The sequence below is a fragment of the Semicossyphus pulcher genome, unplaced genomic scaffold, assembly GCF_022749685.1.
Source record: "Semicossyphus pulcher isolate SPU_LCO1_2020_fin unplaced genomic scaffold, fSemPul1.0.p SCAF_18, whole genome shotgun sequence".
In the NCBI taxonomy this organism is placed as follows: Eukaryota; Metazoa; Chordata; class Actinopteri; order Labriformes; family Labridae; genus Semicossyphus; species Semicossyphus pulcher.
Genome location: NW_027211691.1, coordinates 9,178,610 through 9,197,505, shown reverse-complemented (window position 1 = coordinate 9,197,505; position 18,896 = coordinate 9,178,610). Strand labels below are relative to the sequence as shown.

Below are 18,896 nucleotides of genomic sequence, written 5' to 3'. Positions count from 1 at the left end.
GCTGTGCTGGTATACTGGGCCCCGCTGGGCCTGCAGAGGTCCTGCTGATGCACACATCATTAATGCTGAAAGAGATGAATGTAGGTCTGTGAGGTGTTGCACGAGCCCACGGTGCGGGGGGGGGGCGTGCTTTTGTGTCGCTTTCACACGTCTCCACCCAAAAAATTTAAAAAGGAAAGGACAGGATTTTGTTTACTTTTCAGCACAACATTCTCTCACCATATGGTCAGCCCTCTTCTTGGCATGGTGCGACAGTTAAATGTGTCCCCCCAACAGCCCACTCATATTCCGCCTCTCATCATCATCTCCAAAAGTAGGGCAGCCTACGCTCCGAACATAAGGCTTCTCTGCATGGTTATTAACCCAATCACTCACATGGACAAATGAACAGCACCATAGAGCAGGTACAGGAGCGCACAGGATACTCTTAAGTAAACCAGTCGCATGATCACTACATTTGTGGAAGGCAGTGGATTTAAAGGAGCTACGTTTTTCATTTTGTAGCATCAGCTTGTAAAATTATTATGTCCTGCAAAGATCTAGCTTGGTAACATCAACCATAAGTATCTGAATGTGCAGCAGCTGTGCTCTCTATATCCATGCATGGAAATGCAATAGGAGTATCATGAGGAGGAGACGCTGCCAGCTAAGTTATATGAGAAATAAGCTGTGTCCCAATCCAGGGGCTGCAGCGTTTGAAGGCCGTGTTTGAAGGCTAAGACTAATGCGTCCTCTGTTTCCCGGGCCCAAGATAATAGGTTAACTTACTCGACTTTAGTTATGCTTGCTAGCTACCTGTTGCTAGGCGACAGAAGCGACGTTTGGGGACGCAAGGGTCGACCGGACCGTCTCATTTCAGTTCAGCTTTAACGGTCTGCGCACGCTATGGCCTCTGTGGACTGCCTCCTCTGAAGGCTGCAGCCCCTGGATCGGGACACAGCTACAGACTCCGTATCAAAAGCGAGGCAACCCCAAGCTATTATCAAAACTGTGATCACACAATATATTGATTAACATAAAAGGGAGTTCTGGTCGTTACTGCTCTAACAGGGGTGCTAGTTGTTTGCACACTCTCACTGTTTCCATAATAGCCCCCTTTTTTTTGCACATGACAATGCAATCCATCCAGTGGCTGCCACCAGCGTGGCAGCTGCGTGCTCTGACACACTCATCTACAGCAACCATTCACTCCGATCGCTGCTCGCTGCTTGGGTCTGAGCCATGGCAACATGTTTTGACAAAAGGACGAGGTGCGTTTGCTTTGCAGCCGGAAAGATAACTTGTTAAAAGTCTTGTCAAGCTGTGACCTCTTTTTAAAGAATGTGGGTCAATTTCGGGGGGGGGGCAGAAAAATCGTTTCTTCTTGGTTCATCTGTGTGACGTGCGTGTTTCGGTGTCATGTTTTGTTCCCAATAACAACAGAAAGTACATAAAGATCAATATTCTCTTTTATCTTGACTCTCTTGTGAACAGAAAAAGCTGCAGCAGCAAACGAGGAGGAGGTGCAGAAGGCTGATGTCTCATCAACAGGCCAAAGTGTGATTGACAAAGATGCCTTGGGACCAATGATGCTGGAGGTAGGTTTTCCTTGCTTATTCATAGTGTCACACGCTCGCACTGAACACTCACACTCGCGTCCGATAAACTCTCCTCTTAAAATCACGATTGCGATGTAATGAAGAGTGCCATCCACGGAGAACAATCACAAAAGGGCCGGTAGTGGTGGTGTAGCTGCATGGAGTTAAAGCTGCCAGCATCTTGTATCTGCCCTGGATTGGCTGTAAATCACCGAGCGGAGCAATGGCCTCGTTGTCCCACGGAGGGCCACTGAAGTGCTTACGTATAATGGGAAAGAAAGCAACAGCCTGGGGAATGAATCAGTCCATTGAGCCTGTCCTCCCTCCCTCACTTCCTCCCTCCCTTTCTCTCTCTCTCTTTTCTTCTGCAGTTCTCTCTCTCCCTCCCTATCTCCTCTTCATTTGCCTCTAGATCTGTCCTGTCATGGAATATTTATAGCTCTCCTGGTCCAGCGTCACCAAATCGACATACTAACTCGCGGCTAAATATAGCCCAGCGCAGCCTGCATGCTTTCCCATCTGTCAGCGGCCCCAAATCACAGCGATCGGCCATTCACACCCGCTCCGCTCTGGCCTCGTCCCCGTCCGCCGGCCCCCGGGCTCATTACAGGTTGCTCTGAGGAGAATGGCTGTCGGCAGGAAATGCGCCCCGTGACCCCCAGCTCCTAGGCTCTCTGCCGCCCACTCTCATGCAGACGGAGAAGGCCGTGAAAAAACATTAGCGTGCTGTTGTTTTAACCTCCTGGGAGCGGGTCTTGTTCTGTCACGTGACTGTGGTACAGTTTGCATTCCTACGACTGCTGTGTACAGTGACTGTGTGTGGTATGACGACATCAGCAGTGAATCACTCAGACACTAGGGCAGAGCACGTTTGGACATTTTTTGATACTTTTGCTAATATGATGCCTGAATTTTGAATTACAAACTTGATTCTCTACAAAACCCTCAAACATTAAACATCTAATCACATGTAGCTGTGCCCTCACATTATAACCGCTGACAGGTGAAGTCAATAACTTTGATTATCTCGTTACAATGGCCCTTGAGGGGGTGGGATATGTCAGGCAGAAAGTGAACATTTTGTCCTCCAAGTTGATGTGCTGGAAGCAGGAAAACTGGGCAAGCGTGAGGATGTGAGCGACTTTGACAAGGGCCAGATTGTGACGGCTAGACTACTGGGTCAGAGCATCTCCAAAACTGCAGCTCTTGTGGGGTGTTCCCGGTCTGCAGTGGTCAGGAGCTACCAGGAGTAGTCCAAGCGTCAGGGTCATGGGCGGCCAAGGCACAGCATACCGTAGCCGCAGACCGGTCAGGGAGCACATGCTGACCCCATCAGAACTGAACCACGGAGCAATGGAAGAAGGTGGCCTGGTCTGATGAATCACTTTTTCTTTTGCATCATGTGGATGATCAGGTGCGTGAGAGTAACTTAAGCGGGGTACACACTACAAGGTTATCCAACAATCGTAAGCAAAGTCCTGATTTTTGGATGGTTCTAAAGATTGTCTTGCCTGATGTTCCTGTGGTGTGAGGTACACTGCCTGGCCAAAAAAGTCACCTTCTCGATTTAACTAAGCAAATAGGTACGAGCCTAACATTGGAAAATAACTGCAGTGATTCATATGTTTCAGCTGGTAACAAGTTATTTAAGCCAAACTGATGCAGTGAGTAGCTTCTCATTTCTTAAACAACCATGTCGGAAGACATCCTGTGGTCGTGGAAAAGATGTGACTCGTCATCATTTTCACACATGGATTGGCCACCACAGAGTCCAGGGGGGGGGACTAGGACTACCTAGCACACACTCTGTGAACCGTCACGTGGAACAAAACAATAGCCAATGAGGAAGCAAGCTGACTGAAGAAGGTTCACAGCCATGGCGACAAAAGCAAACAGGGAGCATTAAGTAACCTAAGTATTACGTTCACGCCGTCTCCACCACTTCATCCGCAGTTTGTTCTTTTTTCCCCCAAAAAATCTTCCTGCCCGTCGTCCGCAATATTTGTTTCCTCTAAAGTCTTGTTTGACCTCAAGAGATTTAGTGAGATTTAGTGAGATTTCCAGTGTCGAGAGTCGGGACTCTGTTTGTGTGCGGTGTGCTGTTTTGGTGTAATCGTTGCTCTCCACACACTGTAGGAGCAAAACTGATAAATCTATGATTGTATATATCATCGTGTGTTGGGTCTTTCACATTTTCAGCAACTGTTTTAGAGTGGGCCAGGCAGCCAACCAGGATGCACTATAGGAAGAGGGAAAGCTGGCAGAGGCAGTGTGATGCTTTGGGTTGGGAAACCATTCATGTCGATGTTACTTTGACACGTACCTATTTACAAAAGTACATTTGTTATGAAATAAAACTAGAAAAATAGCAAATTTATTATTTAAATCAGAAGATCTAGATACACTCAGTGCTTCTGACACATTTCTGTCCGTACCTAAAAGTCTTAAGCTTCAGTTCTAGTAGTTTCCTACCTTACTCAGGGCCTGTTTGAATTGTTTCATAAAGACTGATGCTTTGTCATGCTGTAAATGCAGGAATCTATGTGGCAAGAGACCCTATTTGAAAAGCACTATCATGTCATAAATAACGGAAACACCCAGAGAGGGGAGCTGAGCGGACCCTGCTCCCCAAACTGCAACATTCACTACCTGCTTTATATTGCTGTGGGAGGTGAAGCAACATGGAGTCATATATCAAGACAACAGGCTGGGTGCAAAACAGAGCAGGAGAGTTGAGAGTATGGTGGCTCGGAGCGTCTTATTAATTAGTATCAGCTTTACTCACATCTACAGAGTATTGTAAATTCATCTATTGGCTAACTGCATTATGCAAGAGTGTCTGGAAGAAGGCAATAGTTGGCACCGAAAGAGTGTTTGCTCTGTTTCGGTGTTTGCCCTACTTGTCCGGCGTACACGGCCTTTCTTCACACAGGGTTGACTTGCACAACATTGCATTTTGGAACACGCTGGGCTTCACGCGGTGATAGATGAGATCTCCTTAAGTCTATTTTCAGCTCGTGCTGTGTTAATGCAGGCTGGGGAGAAACTCCTGTCCCAGTGTGATCATGTGTAATCTGGGATGGAGGAGGTTGCTACACCCAAAAGCCTGCTGCTTAATTACAGGTATGTTCTAAAGTGTGGTTACAAGAGACAGAAGGAGGTGTGTCGTTGCTTCGTGTACATGCATCTAATGTAAACTGCGTGTGTATAGATTATTTACGCAGAGGTGTTGAGCAGACACTTTGGCAGGAGTGTCTTATCTTGGGACAAGATTTTACAACTTTACAACCAGCAGAAATCCCTTTTTTAAGAGCTCTGTGTGATTTGATGGCCTAATTGACACCATCTTGTGTGTAATGGCTGACCTGGGGCTGTATTCTTTCAATTAAGTGCTCCTCCTCGTGCACATCCTCCGATCTCTGCAGGCACATGCTTTTATCCTGTTCTCGATAAGGCACGCCGATGTTGAGCATCTGCAGCGGTGATGGATGTACCCAGCACTCAGTGCACTAATCACCTCTCTTTAGACATAATGTAGATGTGCTGCATATTACAGAACTTTACAGAAGTTCTGCACACAAATTATCAGGCAGTATAAGGGTATAATGAAGGTGTTCGAATCTATTTTTCGCTCAGATTTTTGCTTTTATTCCCCTATCAGATTTCTGTTCTGAATTCCTCACTTATTTTCCACCCTCTCGCCCCTGCAGGCCCTGGACGGCTTCTTCTTTGTGGTGAACATGGAAGGCAACATCGTCTTCGTGTCGGAGAACGTGACCCAGTACCTGCGCTACAACCAGGAGGAGCTGATGAACACCAGCGTCTACAGCGTGCTGCACGTCGGGGATCACGCCGAGTTCATCAAGAACCTGCTGCCCAAATCCCTCGGTTAGCCTCCGGCTTTATTTTCCCCGCTTTGCTCTCTCGTTTTTTTTTTTTTTTCCCACCTGTCACTTTCCGTCTCGCCATGTCACTCGCGCTCCATGTATCTCTCTGTGTTTTCCTAACTCGGCGTGTATGTCCTCTATGTTGCATCATTCCCACCTCTCCTCATAACTCTCTCATTTACACGCCGGCCTCATCGCTTGTCTGCTTTCTCTCCCTTCTCTTCTTCTCCGTATTCGGAATGGTTGAATACAAAGGCTGTTTTTATACTCATAAAAGTTTAATTAAAGTGTTAATCTAAGCTTTATATACAGGGTTGGCACCGTGCATGAGACCTATAGCTTCTTCAGTTTCTCTCCTGCTGATGCTCAGCCCAGACATTTGCTCTCGCTCTCCTTCCTCCCTCCCTTTTCAGCTAATTAACTTCCTTTTTCGGCATCTCTCCCCTGTCAGCAGCATCGCTCCCTTCCTATATTCTCATCTCATGCCCTTCCTTCCCCTTCCCTCTTCACTTTGTGTGATATTCTCACCCTCGCCAACTTCCCATTTTTTCAAGCTCTCGCTTTCCCACTTCCGAGCCTCCCTGAAAAGCATTGTCTTCATCCTAGCGTCGCTCACGTCATGACAACAGGTCGATTATTTCTGCAAGACTATCATCCGCCCTCTTCTTCCTTTTCCCTTTCTCCATTCCTCCTACACATCTGATTTCAATGTATGTCATCGCACCGCATCTCTAAGTCCCTTCTTCCTCTTCCTCTCCTCTCCCGGTGCTTCGGATTGAGGTCTGAGTGCCCGGCCATCTGGGTGGGGGAGCAGCGCAGAGCCGAGCACCCTGGAAACGATCAGTGGGCTGTGTCCCAGATACTGGGAGATTATCAATGCACCGAATGAGATCACAAACCAGATGGAGTGTGATGGGAGTTTGCTCGAGTTAAATGAGTTCTGTGTGTGTGCGTGTGTGACTGTACATGTCTCCTTTTCTTATTACTGTGTGTGTATAAGTGTGTGTGCGCATGCTCGCGCCTGTGTAAGTGTTTGAGAGCAGAAGAAAGACTGGCAGTAGTGTTTTAGAGGACATGCATATGGAGGCCTGGCTGTGATGCTGTGGATAGATGGCGCAGGGCTCAGGGTTCCAACTGCTCATTATGACTGATCTCTACCCAGCAACTGCTCTCTCATTTTTTACACTCTTTCCGCCTTCATTCTCTCTGTCTTGCTCTCATTATGTCTTTCACTCGCAGTGTGGTAGCCTCTCTTGGCTCCCTATCTCCCCCCCCTTTTTTTCTCCCTTCTTGTTCAGTTTTGGCTGCAATAAAAAAATCCATCCAATAAATTCCCCCAGGAAGCCGCATTGTAAATCTCTAAAGAATGCTCCTTCTCGCTCCCACTGCAGTGAACGGCGTCCCGTGGTCCAGCGAGGGTCCTAGGAGGAACAGCCACACGTTCAACTGCCGGATGCTGGTGAACCCGCACAGCGAGAGCCAGGACGAGCAGCACGAGCACGAGCCTCAGCCGCAGAAATACGAGACCATGCAGTGTTTCGCCGTGTCAGAGCCCAAGTCAATCAAGGAGGAAGGAGACGGTACGGGATCTGTTGAAACTCTCTGAATAAGCTGCATTACAGTGTTTTTAATGCCATTTTGTCTTATTTTGAAGAGATAATCTAGAAGATTTTCATGTATATAAATGTCTGTTAAGTCATTATCTATCACTGAATGAGCCTATGGCCCACTGATTGATGAAGCCTTTGCATTTGGAGTATATAGTATTATTATGCACTGGGTGTCTGTGCCGACATTCGCAGAAAAAAGCGGCGCCCAGTTAGTGACGCGTTTTCCATCACCCAGCAGTGGTTGGTCTGCCAGAGAGGGTAGGCGGAGCTAAGCAGCTGCTTTTCCGGTCTCTGCAAGTGTTGCGAGTAAACAGTAATCTACTATGGCTGAACAAACAAAGAAAAGATCGATGACTACAGATACAACTTCAAAAAGAAGTGAAAATCCAAAGAAAAAGAAACAAATTGGACGCTCAGATGAAGGCAAACAGTCTAAAAAAGAAAGCGACCGTCAGCGAGGAAAATCAAGAGTGGATGTCTGGTTAAATTAGGAAGTGTCCTCCTGCAATTAATGTTTATCGCCATAAGAGGCGCCAAAGACAACGAAACTAAAATCTTCGAGATTTAATCTTTTAATGTTTAAAATTGCTCTAGAATTAATCTTAAAATCTCATTCTTATTAGGGAAACTTAAAGGGGGGGTATTATGCTAATTTCAAGCTTCATATTTCACTCTGTGATTCCTGTGGAGTAGCTTAGCATAATTTACAGTTAAAAAAAACTGTCAGCTCTGTTCCTTTAAGAAGCCCCTGCCCCTACAAGACCACTTTCTTCTAATCGGTCAGTTTGTGACATCACAAAGTGCAGCATGTAGAAAAAAACTGTGACACCTGGCGTTCACAGCAGCCTACAGACTGTTGAAGTAATCCCCAGGCTTCTCAGCTCATTCTTTTACCTACAGATTTGAAACTTCACCCACGTTAAGTCTGGACATCCAACATTGTAACATTATATATATATAGATATATATATCTATATATATATAATGTGTAACAGCATAACACCCCCTCTTTAAGAATAGAAATGCAAGCAGCTTTGTAGGATAAGGATCTCTGAGCTTGTGAATGAACATCCTGAAATAACAACTCATTAGTGAAACCATTTCTAAAACAGTGCGCTCATTATGAGAGTCGGCCCATGACAAACGAAAAGGAGACTTTTATGACTGAGGAATGAAAGACTGCTTCACAGAGAATTAGCCTGTGATCGTCCCTGACACTGGATTACACAAAGAAAAAAGCAGCTAGAATATGAGAATAAACCCAAAGTGGTCTGGAAGTTATCAATAGACAACTAAATGAGAATACAAACGTGTGCTTTCTACCTTACGTGACATCAGAGTGATCGCTGGCACGTTGAATGAATGAATGAAGGTTTACAGAGTCGGATTCTTAAATAGTGTAAAGACGATGTCTGCTGACGGCGCTGATTGCTCATCTTGTAGCTCAGAAACCTTGAAGGACAAAGTAGAGTTAATGTGATTGCATGGGTCTAAAAAGCACCACAACATGCCTGCTGCAGAATTTGAAACACTTGCAGCTGACATCTTAAGATAAGCTAATGGAGCTTTCGCCGTTTTCAGCCCTATAACCGACGTTATAAGCAGCTGATGATGAGCAGAGCCAGTGCCACTCAACTCGCATCCATGAAAAGTTAAGTGACACGAGGGAGACGTGAGGCTGGGCAGCTGTCATTAAAGCCCATCTATAATTCATGCGCATCCCTCACAAACCTGGGCGTACGACTGCAGGGAGAGGATGAAGCTGTTACGATCACGCTGAAACATCCTCTATAAAAACTTTAGAGGAGTCTCAACACAGGAGCTGATCGACACTTTGGACATGTTTGGAAGCATGCTAGCAGAGAAGGAGAAGAGGGGAGTCACTGGGCTTTAAAGTGTGTTTATAAAGGAAGTTGAGATCCTGTTGTTTGGATATAAAACTTTTATCAATGTATTCCCTTTGTGGCTTTATAATTTTCCACTTTAACCATGTAACAACAGTTACTTAGTGGTTGATTGAAACAATAAGTGAAAATGCAAATGTTTCCCTCCAACCTGTCTCCCTCCCTCACTGCTTCCTTTGTGCACCAGCTGCCTGCCAGCCATACTTTGGCAAATGCACTGACTAGGACCCCGGCCAGAGGTGTGTGTGAGTGCTTCTGTGTGTGTACATGTGTGTGTGAGCAGCAAACCAGGATCAGCGGTTACAGTTGCAGGAGTTTGTCCAGCAGGAGACAGAGGCAGAGGAAGGAAGGAGAGCAAGAGAAGAGAAAGCAGGAGAATTTAGAGAGATTCACAGATTCTAGGGGGCCGGACCACCCAAGAGGCTCTGTTTACAAGTCAAAATGAGGAATGCAAGAGTGTGTGTGCGTGTAAGTGTGTGCGTGTGCGTGTCAGCTCTGGCATGAGTTCCTCCAAGAAACATGTGTTGGATTGTGGTTATTACTGGCACAGGAAAGTCAGATGGCAGACTTTTCGGGGTCACCCCAGTCCTGGACTTGGCGTGTCATCAGTGTGTGTGTGTTGGAGGCGACTGTCATTATTGAGCGATGGCAATCTTTAATGTTCAGCCAGGGGAGGTGTCATCGGTGTGAGATGGCACTGTAGGTGAGACCAGCCGGAGACGCACACAGTCAAGCACACATGCAGCATGCGGGCGCACACACGCGCGCACCTTCAAAGGTCACACTTCATCATTTCCCCTGCCAGCGATCGCTGCTCCTCCTCATGAAAGCAGCGGAGCCCTGATCCCCATGCTCATTAATAACTGTATTAATTATGCTGCCTGGGAATAACATGCATTTCATTTTCTTTCCCTCCCTCCGTCTCTATCATTCACACCCCCATACTCCTCCCTCCAATCCCCTCCCCCTTCATTCCTTCTGTCTCTGCCCTGTCCTCTTTGTTTTATCCTCTACCTCATCTTTTTTATCCTCCACACCTTCCCTCTGCTCTCTCTCTCTCTCTCTCTCTCTTCCTCTCTCTCTTTTAGACTTCCAGTCGTGCCTGATCTGTGTGGCGCGCAGGGTGCCCATGAAGGAAAGACCCATGCTTCCCACGCATGAGAGCTTTACCACGCGCCAGGACCTGCAAGGTACACGAGTCAGCCACACAACCAGGAAGTACAAAATTATATAGTGAAGACTGTCCAGAGCACACGGACAAAACAAACGTGCCGATTATACAAGCTTTCACACTCACAGGTGTTTGAATACGTCTTTGCCCTTCATTAAAAACACAAAATATAGTTCCTCTTGTCGGGCAGCACTTCCTGATCCCCTGTCATCAGCCCATAAATCACCTCACACAGCACATCACTTTATTAAAAGACGATCACATCCCTGTTAAAGGCCCTTAAGATCACGCACTTCCCGTTGAACCCGGTGCCCACCTCTCTGCACCCTGGGAGGTAAAGTATCCATCTGAACACAGATGCATGGATGCAGACAGATGTCTACATTTCACCTTCTCTTTGATGTGCTCTTCACATTCACAAACACACACATAGTTACTCACTTGCATATAGTAATTTAGTGTAGTTCCCCACCCAGACTTCTGTAGGTGTGCTCGAATGCAAGCCTACATCTGACTACCTGTTTGGTACGGCTGCACGACTGTGATCTTTCTGCTCATGAAATTGATGCGGTGTTGTGCTGCGAAAGGCTACTGTTATGAATGTTAGTGTCACAAGTCTTTAGTCAGTCCCTCTGGCTGTCATTCAAGCAGCACTCTGCTTGTCAGCCCGTTAAATGCACCACTGCCTCCATTTAAATTGCAACCCGGCGAGGGACTACTGTTACACTATGACAGCGTGTGTTTATACAGAGGTAGTGTCAGTGCCAAAGATACCTGAGAACTTTCTCCAGATAAGAAATTTCTAGCTAAAGCTTTATGACAAGCTGTAATTAAAATCTTAACAGAGTAAATCCTCTGTATTTTCTGCAACTGATATCAAACCACAGAGCTGTCGCGCAGCAGAGTGGCCGAGTAAAGAGCATCTTCTTGTCAACAAGCAGCTCTACATATTTGTATTTAAGAGAGACACTGAATCCCCGTCGGCTCAGCTGGTGTCGGTTTGTGTACGTGTTTAAAAGCCCCACACTTGCGTGTCTGACTAAGGCCTCTCTAATCCGCTCCTCTGTGTTTAGGTAAGATAACGTCCCTGGATACCAGTCTCCTACGAGCATCCATGAAGCCGGGCTGGGAGGATCTGGTGAGGCGCTGCATCCAGAGGTTTCACCTGCAGAATGATGGAGAGATGTCTTTTGCCAAGAGGCATCAGCAGGAAGGTAAAGAACCTGTTTAATTCTTTGCTCTTGGTAGTTACTTCCTTTGGTTTGTCTGGTGCTGTTGACAGAAAACTGCATGCTCATTCAGTGGTGATTGGATCGTGCCCCCCTCAACAAAGATAACGGTTGAACGGATGATGTAAACCATAAAATATAAGCAACCAGGAGTGAGTTGTCTAAGTGTGCTTTTACTGATATAAGTTCTATGTGTCCTTAGTGCTCCGCCACGGCCAGGCGTTCAGCCCCATCTACCGTTTCTCCCTCTCCGATGGAACCATCGTGTCGGCCCACACCAAGAGCAAACTGGTGCGCTCGCCCGCCACCAACGAGCCCCAGCTCTACATGTCCCTGCACATTCTTCAGAGGTATGCCTCGCTACCTACACCTGTGTCAGGAAGAGAGAGAGAGAAATCTGCTGCGTGAACGTGGTTACATGTTTTAGCCTGCTAATGCCCTGCAGCACAACCTGTTGGCTTCATTCGTTCTGTGTGGGTTTATCTATGCTCATGCTTCTTTGTTGCACTTACTCAGACCATGCAGCAGCTCATGTTCTGTGTTTTCTAACTTCTTTGAAACTTTCTTTGGTAGTTAAAGCTGTTAATCTAATCAGCTGTGTTTCCTGTGTGTTTTAACACCTCCAGGGAGCAGACAGTATGTGGAATGGGCCAGGATATGGGTCCTGGCAGTCAGGCCACTGGGATGGCTCCCAAACCGATGAACCCCTCCACTCCCTCCATGACTCCTCCAACCCCAGGCAGTTTGCCAGGTTCGGGGCCTCAGGGCCAAGACACTGCCATCAGCAGCAACAGCACGCCTTTTTCCCCTCCCGGCCCAGCTGGCCCCAGAGAGCCAGCAGCCATGGGGGGCCATATGCAGGGCTACCGGTTTGGCTGTCCCCCGCCACACAACCACACTGGGGGCATGCAGCCTCCACAGCAGGGCCCCAACTGGAGGATGAACAGCCCGTCTCGTGCTAGCCCCAGCCCGGCCGGTGGGCCTCATCCACCTCAACAGAACTCTATGCTGTCGCCCAGGCACCGAGGGAGTCCTGGCGGGGCTGGCAGCCCTCGTGTAGCAGGAGGCCTGCACTCACCCTCTCCGGTGGGGATGTGTGGTGGAGGGCCTGGAAGCGCAGGGAGTAGTAGCACTACTAGCGCCCATCCTAACAGCTACACTAGCAGCTCTCTGTCAGCTCTGCAGGCTCTTAGCGAGTGCCACGGTGTGGGACACGGGCACGGGCCCCCTCATGCACACACACTGGGGTCTCCAGACAGAAAGATTGGCTCCCCAGCTGGGGTCACACAAGGGTCAGGGGTAAACACACATATGATGTCAAAACTTGGAGGAGGAGGTGTCGGCGGTGCTGTTGGTGGTTCAGGAGACTCATTTGGACCTCACTCAGAGGGGGGTCAGGGGCACAGCCAGGGCCAGACGGAGGGCAACCTAACTGAGCCCAAGGAGGAGAGAGAAGGACCTTCGGAGGGCAACGACGCTCTCAACCGTCTCCACGACAACAAGGGCCACACCAAGCTGCTGCAACTGCTCACCACCAAGCCTGAGCCTCTGGAGACGCCCCTGTCCCCCGGCGCGGGAGGCGACGGCAAGGACCAGGCCGGTGCGGGGGTCCGGGGCGCTCACGCTGGGGGGAACACTCACGCCACGTCCCTTAAGGAGAAACACAAGATCCTCCACCAACTGCTTCAGAACAGTACATCTCCTGTGGACCTGGCAAAGCTCACGGCAGAGGCCACGGGCAAAGAGCTGGGCCAAGACCAACCGCAGGGGGCAGGTGGCACCGCTTCTGGGGCTGATATTACTCCCAAGCAGGAGCCCCTGAGCCCCAAGAAGAAAGACAATGCCCTGCTGCGCTACCTGCTGGATAAAGATGACACTGTACTGAAGGACAAGGTGCCTAAGCTGGAGCCTGGGGAGGTAAAGGTCGAAGGGGGCAAACACCCTCTTGTGAAGGCGGAGAAACAAGACGCAGGATACGACCGGGCTGAACAGGTCAGTTCTGTAACTTCCTTCTCTGTAGCCATATGCAGAACTTTTTTCGCCCTGTTTGCTCCACTTGCCTCCCGTCTCTGAGAGATAATCTGGGTTAGGTAGCAGATGTTTGCTCCTCTAAGTCCCATGTCCACACAGGACGCTACAGCTAAACACACATACGCTCCGGCTGCGTAGAGGTCAGGTAGCATGTGTGGCTTATATACAGTCGCATACACATTCACACTTTTGTCTTCCACGCTTAAGACATCACATATATAAACGTATCCGGGCCTTTCACTGCCGACGCATTGGCAGCACAAGCCGAGCGAAGCTGACCGCCCGGCTTCAAACGACTGTGACATTTGGAAGGAGCCCCTGCGGTTCTCCAGCCATTTGATCCTGGTGGCGTTTGGCCGGGAGTCCTCAGGTTTGGCAGCGAGCTCGGGTCAGGGCTGGCGCTGAAAGAGAGGGGAAGAGTAGAAGGAAGTGAGTCGGGAGGACGGCTGGTAAAAGTCACAATTTGTGCATAGCGGAGGTTTTAGCTTGCTCGTTCTCTCATGCAGGAAATACAAATCAATATGTGTTGAGCCCATTATCTTGTGTACCGGAAACGTGTGTATTAGGCGCTTTAACAAGCACACATTAATGACACAAGTCTGGCACATGTAGTTCTCTCACAAACATAATTACACAAAAAAAAATGCAACCTTCGATGTCCCTTTTTCTCTTCTTCATAGACAAGACAGTAGATGAGATAAATGCAATTTAAATGTCAATAACATTTAAAAAAAAGGTTCATTTTTGTAGCATTGCTGTTGCCATCTTATTGTTTGCATCGTCTTTGTTGCACATTTCCGTAGAAGGTACACAATGTCAGCTAGCTGTGCACGCTAGCTGTGCACAACGTACAGCGTGTGCTCGGCCACTCGGGTACATATGAAGAAGAGGAAAAAGGTGATTGGACGGATAATAAGAGCTGCTGTTGAACTGAACAAAGAAGGAGAGATGAGAGAGGTGTAGATACCCCCAGGAGAGCCCAGCCTCGGCAGGCGGAGTGAAAATGATGAGCCATATGCTCCTGCATGTCCTCTCTGCTGCCATGGAGATAGAGGGGAGAGGGAGTGGTGCGTGTGTGGAACTAGGAAACGTACGAGAAACAATAGAAGGAGATAAAAATCCGGAGTTTATATGTGTGTCTTGATACTGAAGGTTTTATTTTAATAGGTCAGGACGTAGCATAATGAAAATCCGGCTGTAACAGAGAGGTGGTGATTAAAGCACCTGGAGCGTTTAACAGCGATGGTGCTCACAGATTTCAGTGACTGTGGTTTCCAGCCCAGAACAAGGGCATTTATTAGACATGAACTACAGCCATGACTTCATTAGAGGCATCGCATGTGTGTGAGTGGGTTTCTGTTCCTTGCTGGTGAATCGCTGCACAGCCATGCGTGAAAGCTGACTGTACTAGTTAAAAAGTCCACTCATCCCTCTCCGTACTAACCTCACCCACTGTTTTCTCGCTGTATCTCCCTCCCCTCCCCTCCCTCCGCCTCTCTCCTCCTCATGATTGTTTGAGGCCTGAATTATTGATGGCTGGAGCAGAGCTAAATGAGAAATCAGAGCAGAGCGCGGTAATAGGGGCGACGCTGATGGCTAAAGGAAGTGTAGGTATGGTCGTTTAGCTCCGTGGTCCTGTGGGAGGCAGGATTATCTGCAAATGGTGTCATGTAAACATACTGAGTAACATGAGGTTTTCATTGCTTTGTCTTGTGAAGTCTCTGCAGTTCATCTTAGTATTAGCTATTTCTTTTCCTAAAAGTATGTCAGATATAAACAGAAATAGCCACAGACCCTCAACAACCCTGAATAAGAGAGCTACATTTATTGCATCCAGAACAGTCTGATCTGTTTTAAGAGGTCCTCTGTTTTATTCAGCTGGTTTGAATACTACAGTTCCCCCGTTAATGTTATATATATGAGGGTGTATAATGTCAAACTGCATGCCAAACATGTCATTTCCGCTGGTGCTCACTCACAGTCAAATATACCGACAGTATCAGACATCACGCAGGTGTTTTGTACAGTAAATGTCAAAAGTTTAAAAAAGCTGGTGAGCCAGTAATCATCTGAATCACGGAGCCTACCCACCAATGACTATATATAGATGGACAGCTCTTAGTGTACACAATTGAAGCCAAAATAACCCCTGTGACGGGCGCTACCATCTTGCGATGGTGACGTCATTTGGAGCCAGAGCTGCGCAGTAGAGATCGCCAGGTGGAGCCGCCGTAGCCACTTCCGCTAACCAAAAACACACACTTAACTTGCAGCAAAGATCCTGCACGTCGGCGTGTTTAACAGCAGAACAGCTTCTCGTGTCGGTCTGAAGCAGACGTTCACAGATATATAAACTTCAATGACTGTACTGATTGTTTTAGTTACGTCTTCTCTCACCGTTCCTCCTCTACTCTGCTAATCTGGAACAGATCGGCTGCAGGAGCCGTATTGGTCAACAGAGCTGTCAATCATCCTTTTTACAGCATCAAATAACTAATTAAAACCAAACTTGTCAGAAAAATTAACACTTGGACATAAATCAGCACGATAAGAACTAACTATAATGACAGAAACCATGTTTGAGAAACATTAATTTGGCGTGTATTTAGATTTTATAGTTTGACTCATGTCCCATCTGTTAACATGGGGAAGGCGGGCTTTATGACCTATACTGCAGCCAGTCAGCAGGGGGCGATAGAGATGTTTTGGCTTCACTTTTAGGGAGCTGTCAATGCATGCTGGGATACCTAGCCTTTTTGGCCTTTATTGACAGAGAGGACAGTGGATAGTGTCGGAAACGGGAAGAGCGAGTAGGGATGACGCAGCAAAGCGCCGGCCGAGGTATGGGAGTCGAACCAAGGGCTGCTGCATCGAGAACTATAGCCTCTTGTTGTTGTAGCTCAGCAGTTAAATTGCGCGTACCATAAACAACAGCTTTTCTGTCTCATTATGTCATAATAATACATTTTAAGAAAACTTTGTTTAAGTAATAAGTAAAACAAACTTGAGGGGAGCTGTTCGGATTGAAAAAGACTCTCAGTTCATGTCAACAAGTGACCAGCGAGGCTGGACGGATGCTAGTGTAGAAAAAGTAACTCCTCCTTCGTAACTTGAAGAATAGATGCTGCCATCAGCAGAAGAATAAGGGCATTATATGGCAGGTGAAAATGTGAACATGCACACAACAACACATACAAAACATGGTGTTTGAGGGCGGTAAAGACAGTTGGAAAGTGAAGGCGACACAATTATCACACAGAAAGAAAGAAAACAAAGGTTCTGCTCGCTGGCCTTGAGAGGGGAGAGAGTGAAATGCGAGGGGTTTCTGTGGGTAAATATACATCTATGTCCCTGTTGTGGTGTGGCAGGTGATAAGTCATGTGGTTGAGTGAGGTTGGGGTTGCAGGGTTGGGGGGGCTTAAGAGCTACATATATGAGAGTGTGGTTGAGGGAGGGTCTGAGAGGAGCTTGATCAGATGTTATCGGGTCCAACAACGGCCAAATACAGTGTACCAGTGGGAGGGAACGTTTAAGACTTATCGTACTTCTTGGAATTGTTATTTACAAGCCGACATGAAAACAAAACCCTCCAAGTGCTGCTGAAGTTGCTGCGTTTAACTTCTCTTTTTGGTGGCACCAAAATATCCGAAACAAACCAGTCATTACGTAAGAAGCTAATAGCAGTGAAAGTAGAAGCACTCACTGGTAACACTTCCTACACGGCAGCCGAGCATCAAATATTGCAGTGCAAATTGAATTGTAGCTATTTTTAGAGTTCCAAAAATAGTGTGTTAATTGTTTTGTATTATTTAGCTGACAAATCTCCAGCCTTGTTTCTGGAGTGAAATAACTTTTGCTTTTCTTGGTGGCAGTTCTGCTTTACCCGCCCTGTTTCTCAGTTCCCTTTTTACTATGAAGTTGCACGGGTCAGACCAGAGCAGCACAGCGGTCCGACTGACCTGAACTGCGCGCTGACATTGGGCCACATACGGACGTTAAATTGTAATGTCTTTTAACTATAGAGCGATTGTTATTTGTCTGCTGGGTGTGGGGGTTTAACAAAGAGAGAGAGAGCCTGAGGCGAAACACATACAGGACTTTTAAAATATGCATGTATGCCCTTAAACAAACTGCTTCCTAAAACGTACATTATCCGTCCTCAGCTGCTCTGACGCCAAAACCTTAAATCATGATCTCCAAATGAGACGTAGCTTCAGACTAAATATTTGATCGTGCTCATTCGGCCTTACAGATCCTTGCCGTTTCGACCCAGCAGTATACCAGCCTGTAATGCAGAGAGAGGAAGGCCGTGGATTGCGTCACATGCACTGACATGCATTGAGAGAGGAGAGTAACTGGGATTGATAGAAATAGGACCCATTAAGGGTAAAAGCAACCGGAGAAGACGAGAGAATAGAAAGTGGGAGGAGAGAGAATCGGAGAGGAGGAGGAAAAGAGCAAACTGAGAGCGTACAGGAGCATTACATCATTCCTGACCTCATTAGGGCTTTTCTCTCTCCCACCACCGCCCCCCACCCCCTCCCCTCGCTCTGCTGCTCTCTCTAGCTCTCCTACATATCCTGTAGGCTCACAGCGGTCAGTGTTGTGCTGCTGTCTTGTCTGATGCTGTGCGTTTGGACGTGTTATTCCAACACAATATACTCATGTAAAAGATTCACTGACAGATTAAACACTTTGCTCCTTATTATAAACATAAAGACATTTAAGCACCGTGGGTATCTTCAGTAGCATTCTAATGCTTAACTGATACATGTAACTGTCTGGAACATTGGAGTACAACATCAGGTCTGTTTTCCTGCTGTACAGTACAGTGTGTCACGATCGGGAGCTGTCTGTGTTTCCAAGTGTGCTGCACTCTTGTGGCCACTTCCTGCCACTGCGACTTATTTACCTTCAGTCCCAGAGGCCTCGCTGGAAAGCACTACAGCCACTTTACAGCCACCTGTGTTTACGTTCCTCTTCAAGTTTAACCACCTTGATTTCTGTGCGTGAAATGAAATTCAATACAGTCATGCTTTTGTAAAGTTAGTTGGGAAATTGTGTTACTTATGTTGTTTTGGACTGTTTATCAATCAATCTGACTTTAAGATAAGCTCATTCTTTATTGATCCTTGAGGAGAAAATAGGTGTTGCAGCAGCTCAAAGACAAAATAGCAAGTGAGTAAATACAATATAATAATAATAATAATAATAATAATAATAATAATAATATTTATATAGCGCTTTAAAAAGCACTCTTTTACACTTTACATGTTAAAACAAAACAGAAAAGACGATCAAGGTGCAGAAAATACAGTTAAAATGTGCATATAATAGAAAACAGTTACAACAGTGAGATAATGACCGATCACAGATTAAAGGCAGCTTTGAACAGGTGAGTTTTGAGTCCAGTTTTGAAAGAGGGGAGTGAGGGAGAGTGTCTGCGGTGATGGGGGAGAGAGTTCCAGAAAGAGGGGGTGGCAATAG

General features: G+C 47.0%; 1 protein-coding gene across 4 annotated transcripts in view; it reads left to right on the top strand.

The window, feature by feature from the left end:
• The window catches only part of ncoa2 (nuclear receptor coactivator 2), a 62,193-nt gene that overhangs the window by 32,467 nt on the left and 10,830 nt on the right, over positions 1-18,896 (top strand). For all 4 annotated transcript variants that reach the window (XM_069667144.1, XM_069667145.1, XM_069667142.1 and 1 more), the window contains 7 exons: positions 1,474-1,577; positions 5,288-5,465; positions 6,856-7,044; positions 10,067-10,168; positions 11,223-11,363; positions 11,581-11,728; positions 12,005-13,370. In XM_069667144.1, the coding sequence (XP_069523245.1) occupies positions 1,474-1,577; positions 5,288-5,465; positions 6,856-7,044; positions 10,067-10,168; positions 11,223-11,363; positions 11,581-11,728; positions 12,005-13,370 (2,228 nt within the window). The remainder of the gene's footprint in view (positions 1-1,473; positions 1,578-5,287; positions 5,466-6,855; positions 7,045-10,066; positions 10,169-11,222; positions 11,364-11,580; positions 11,729-12,004; positions 13,371-18,896) is intronic.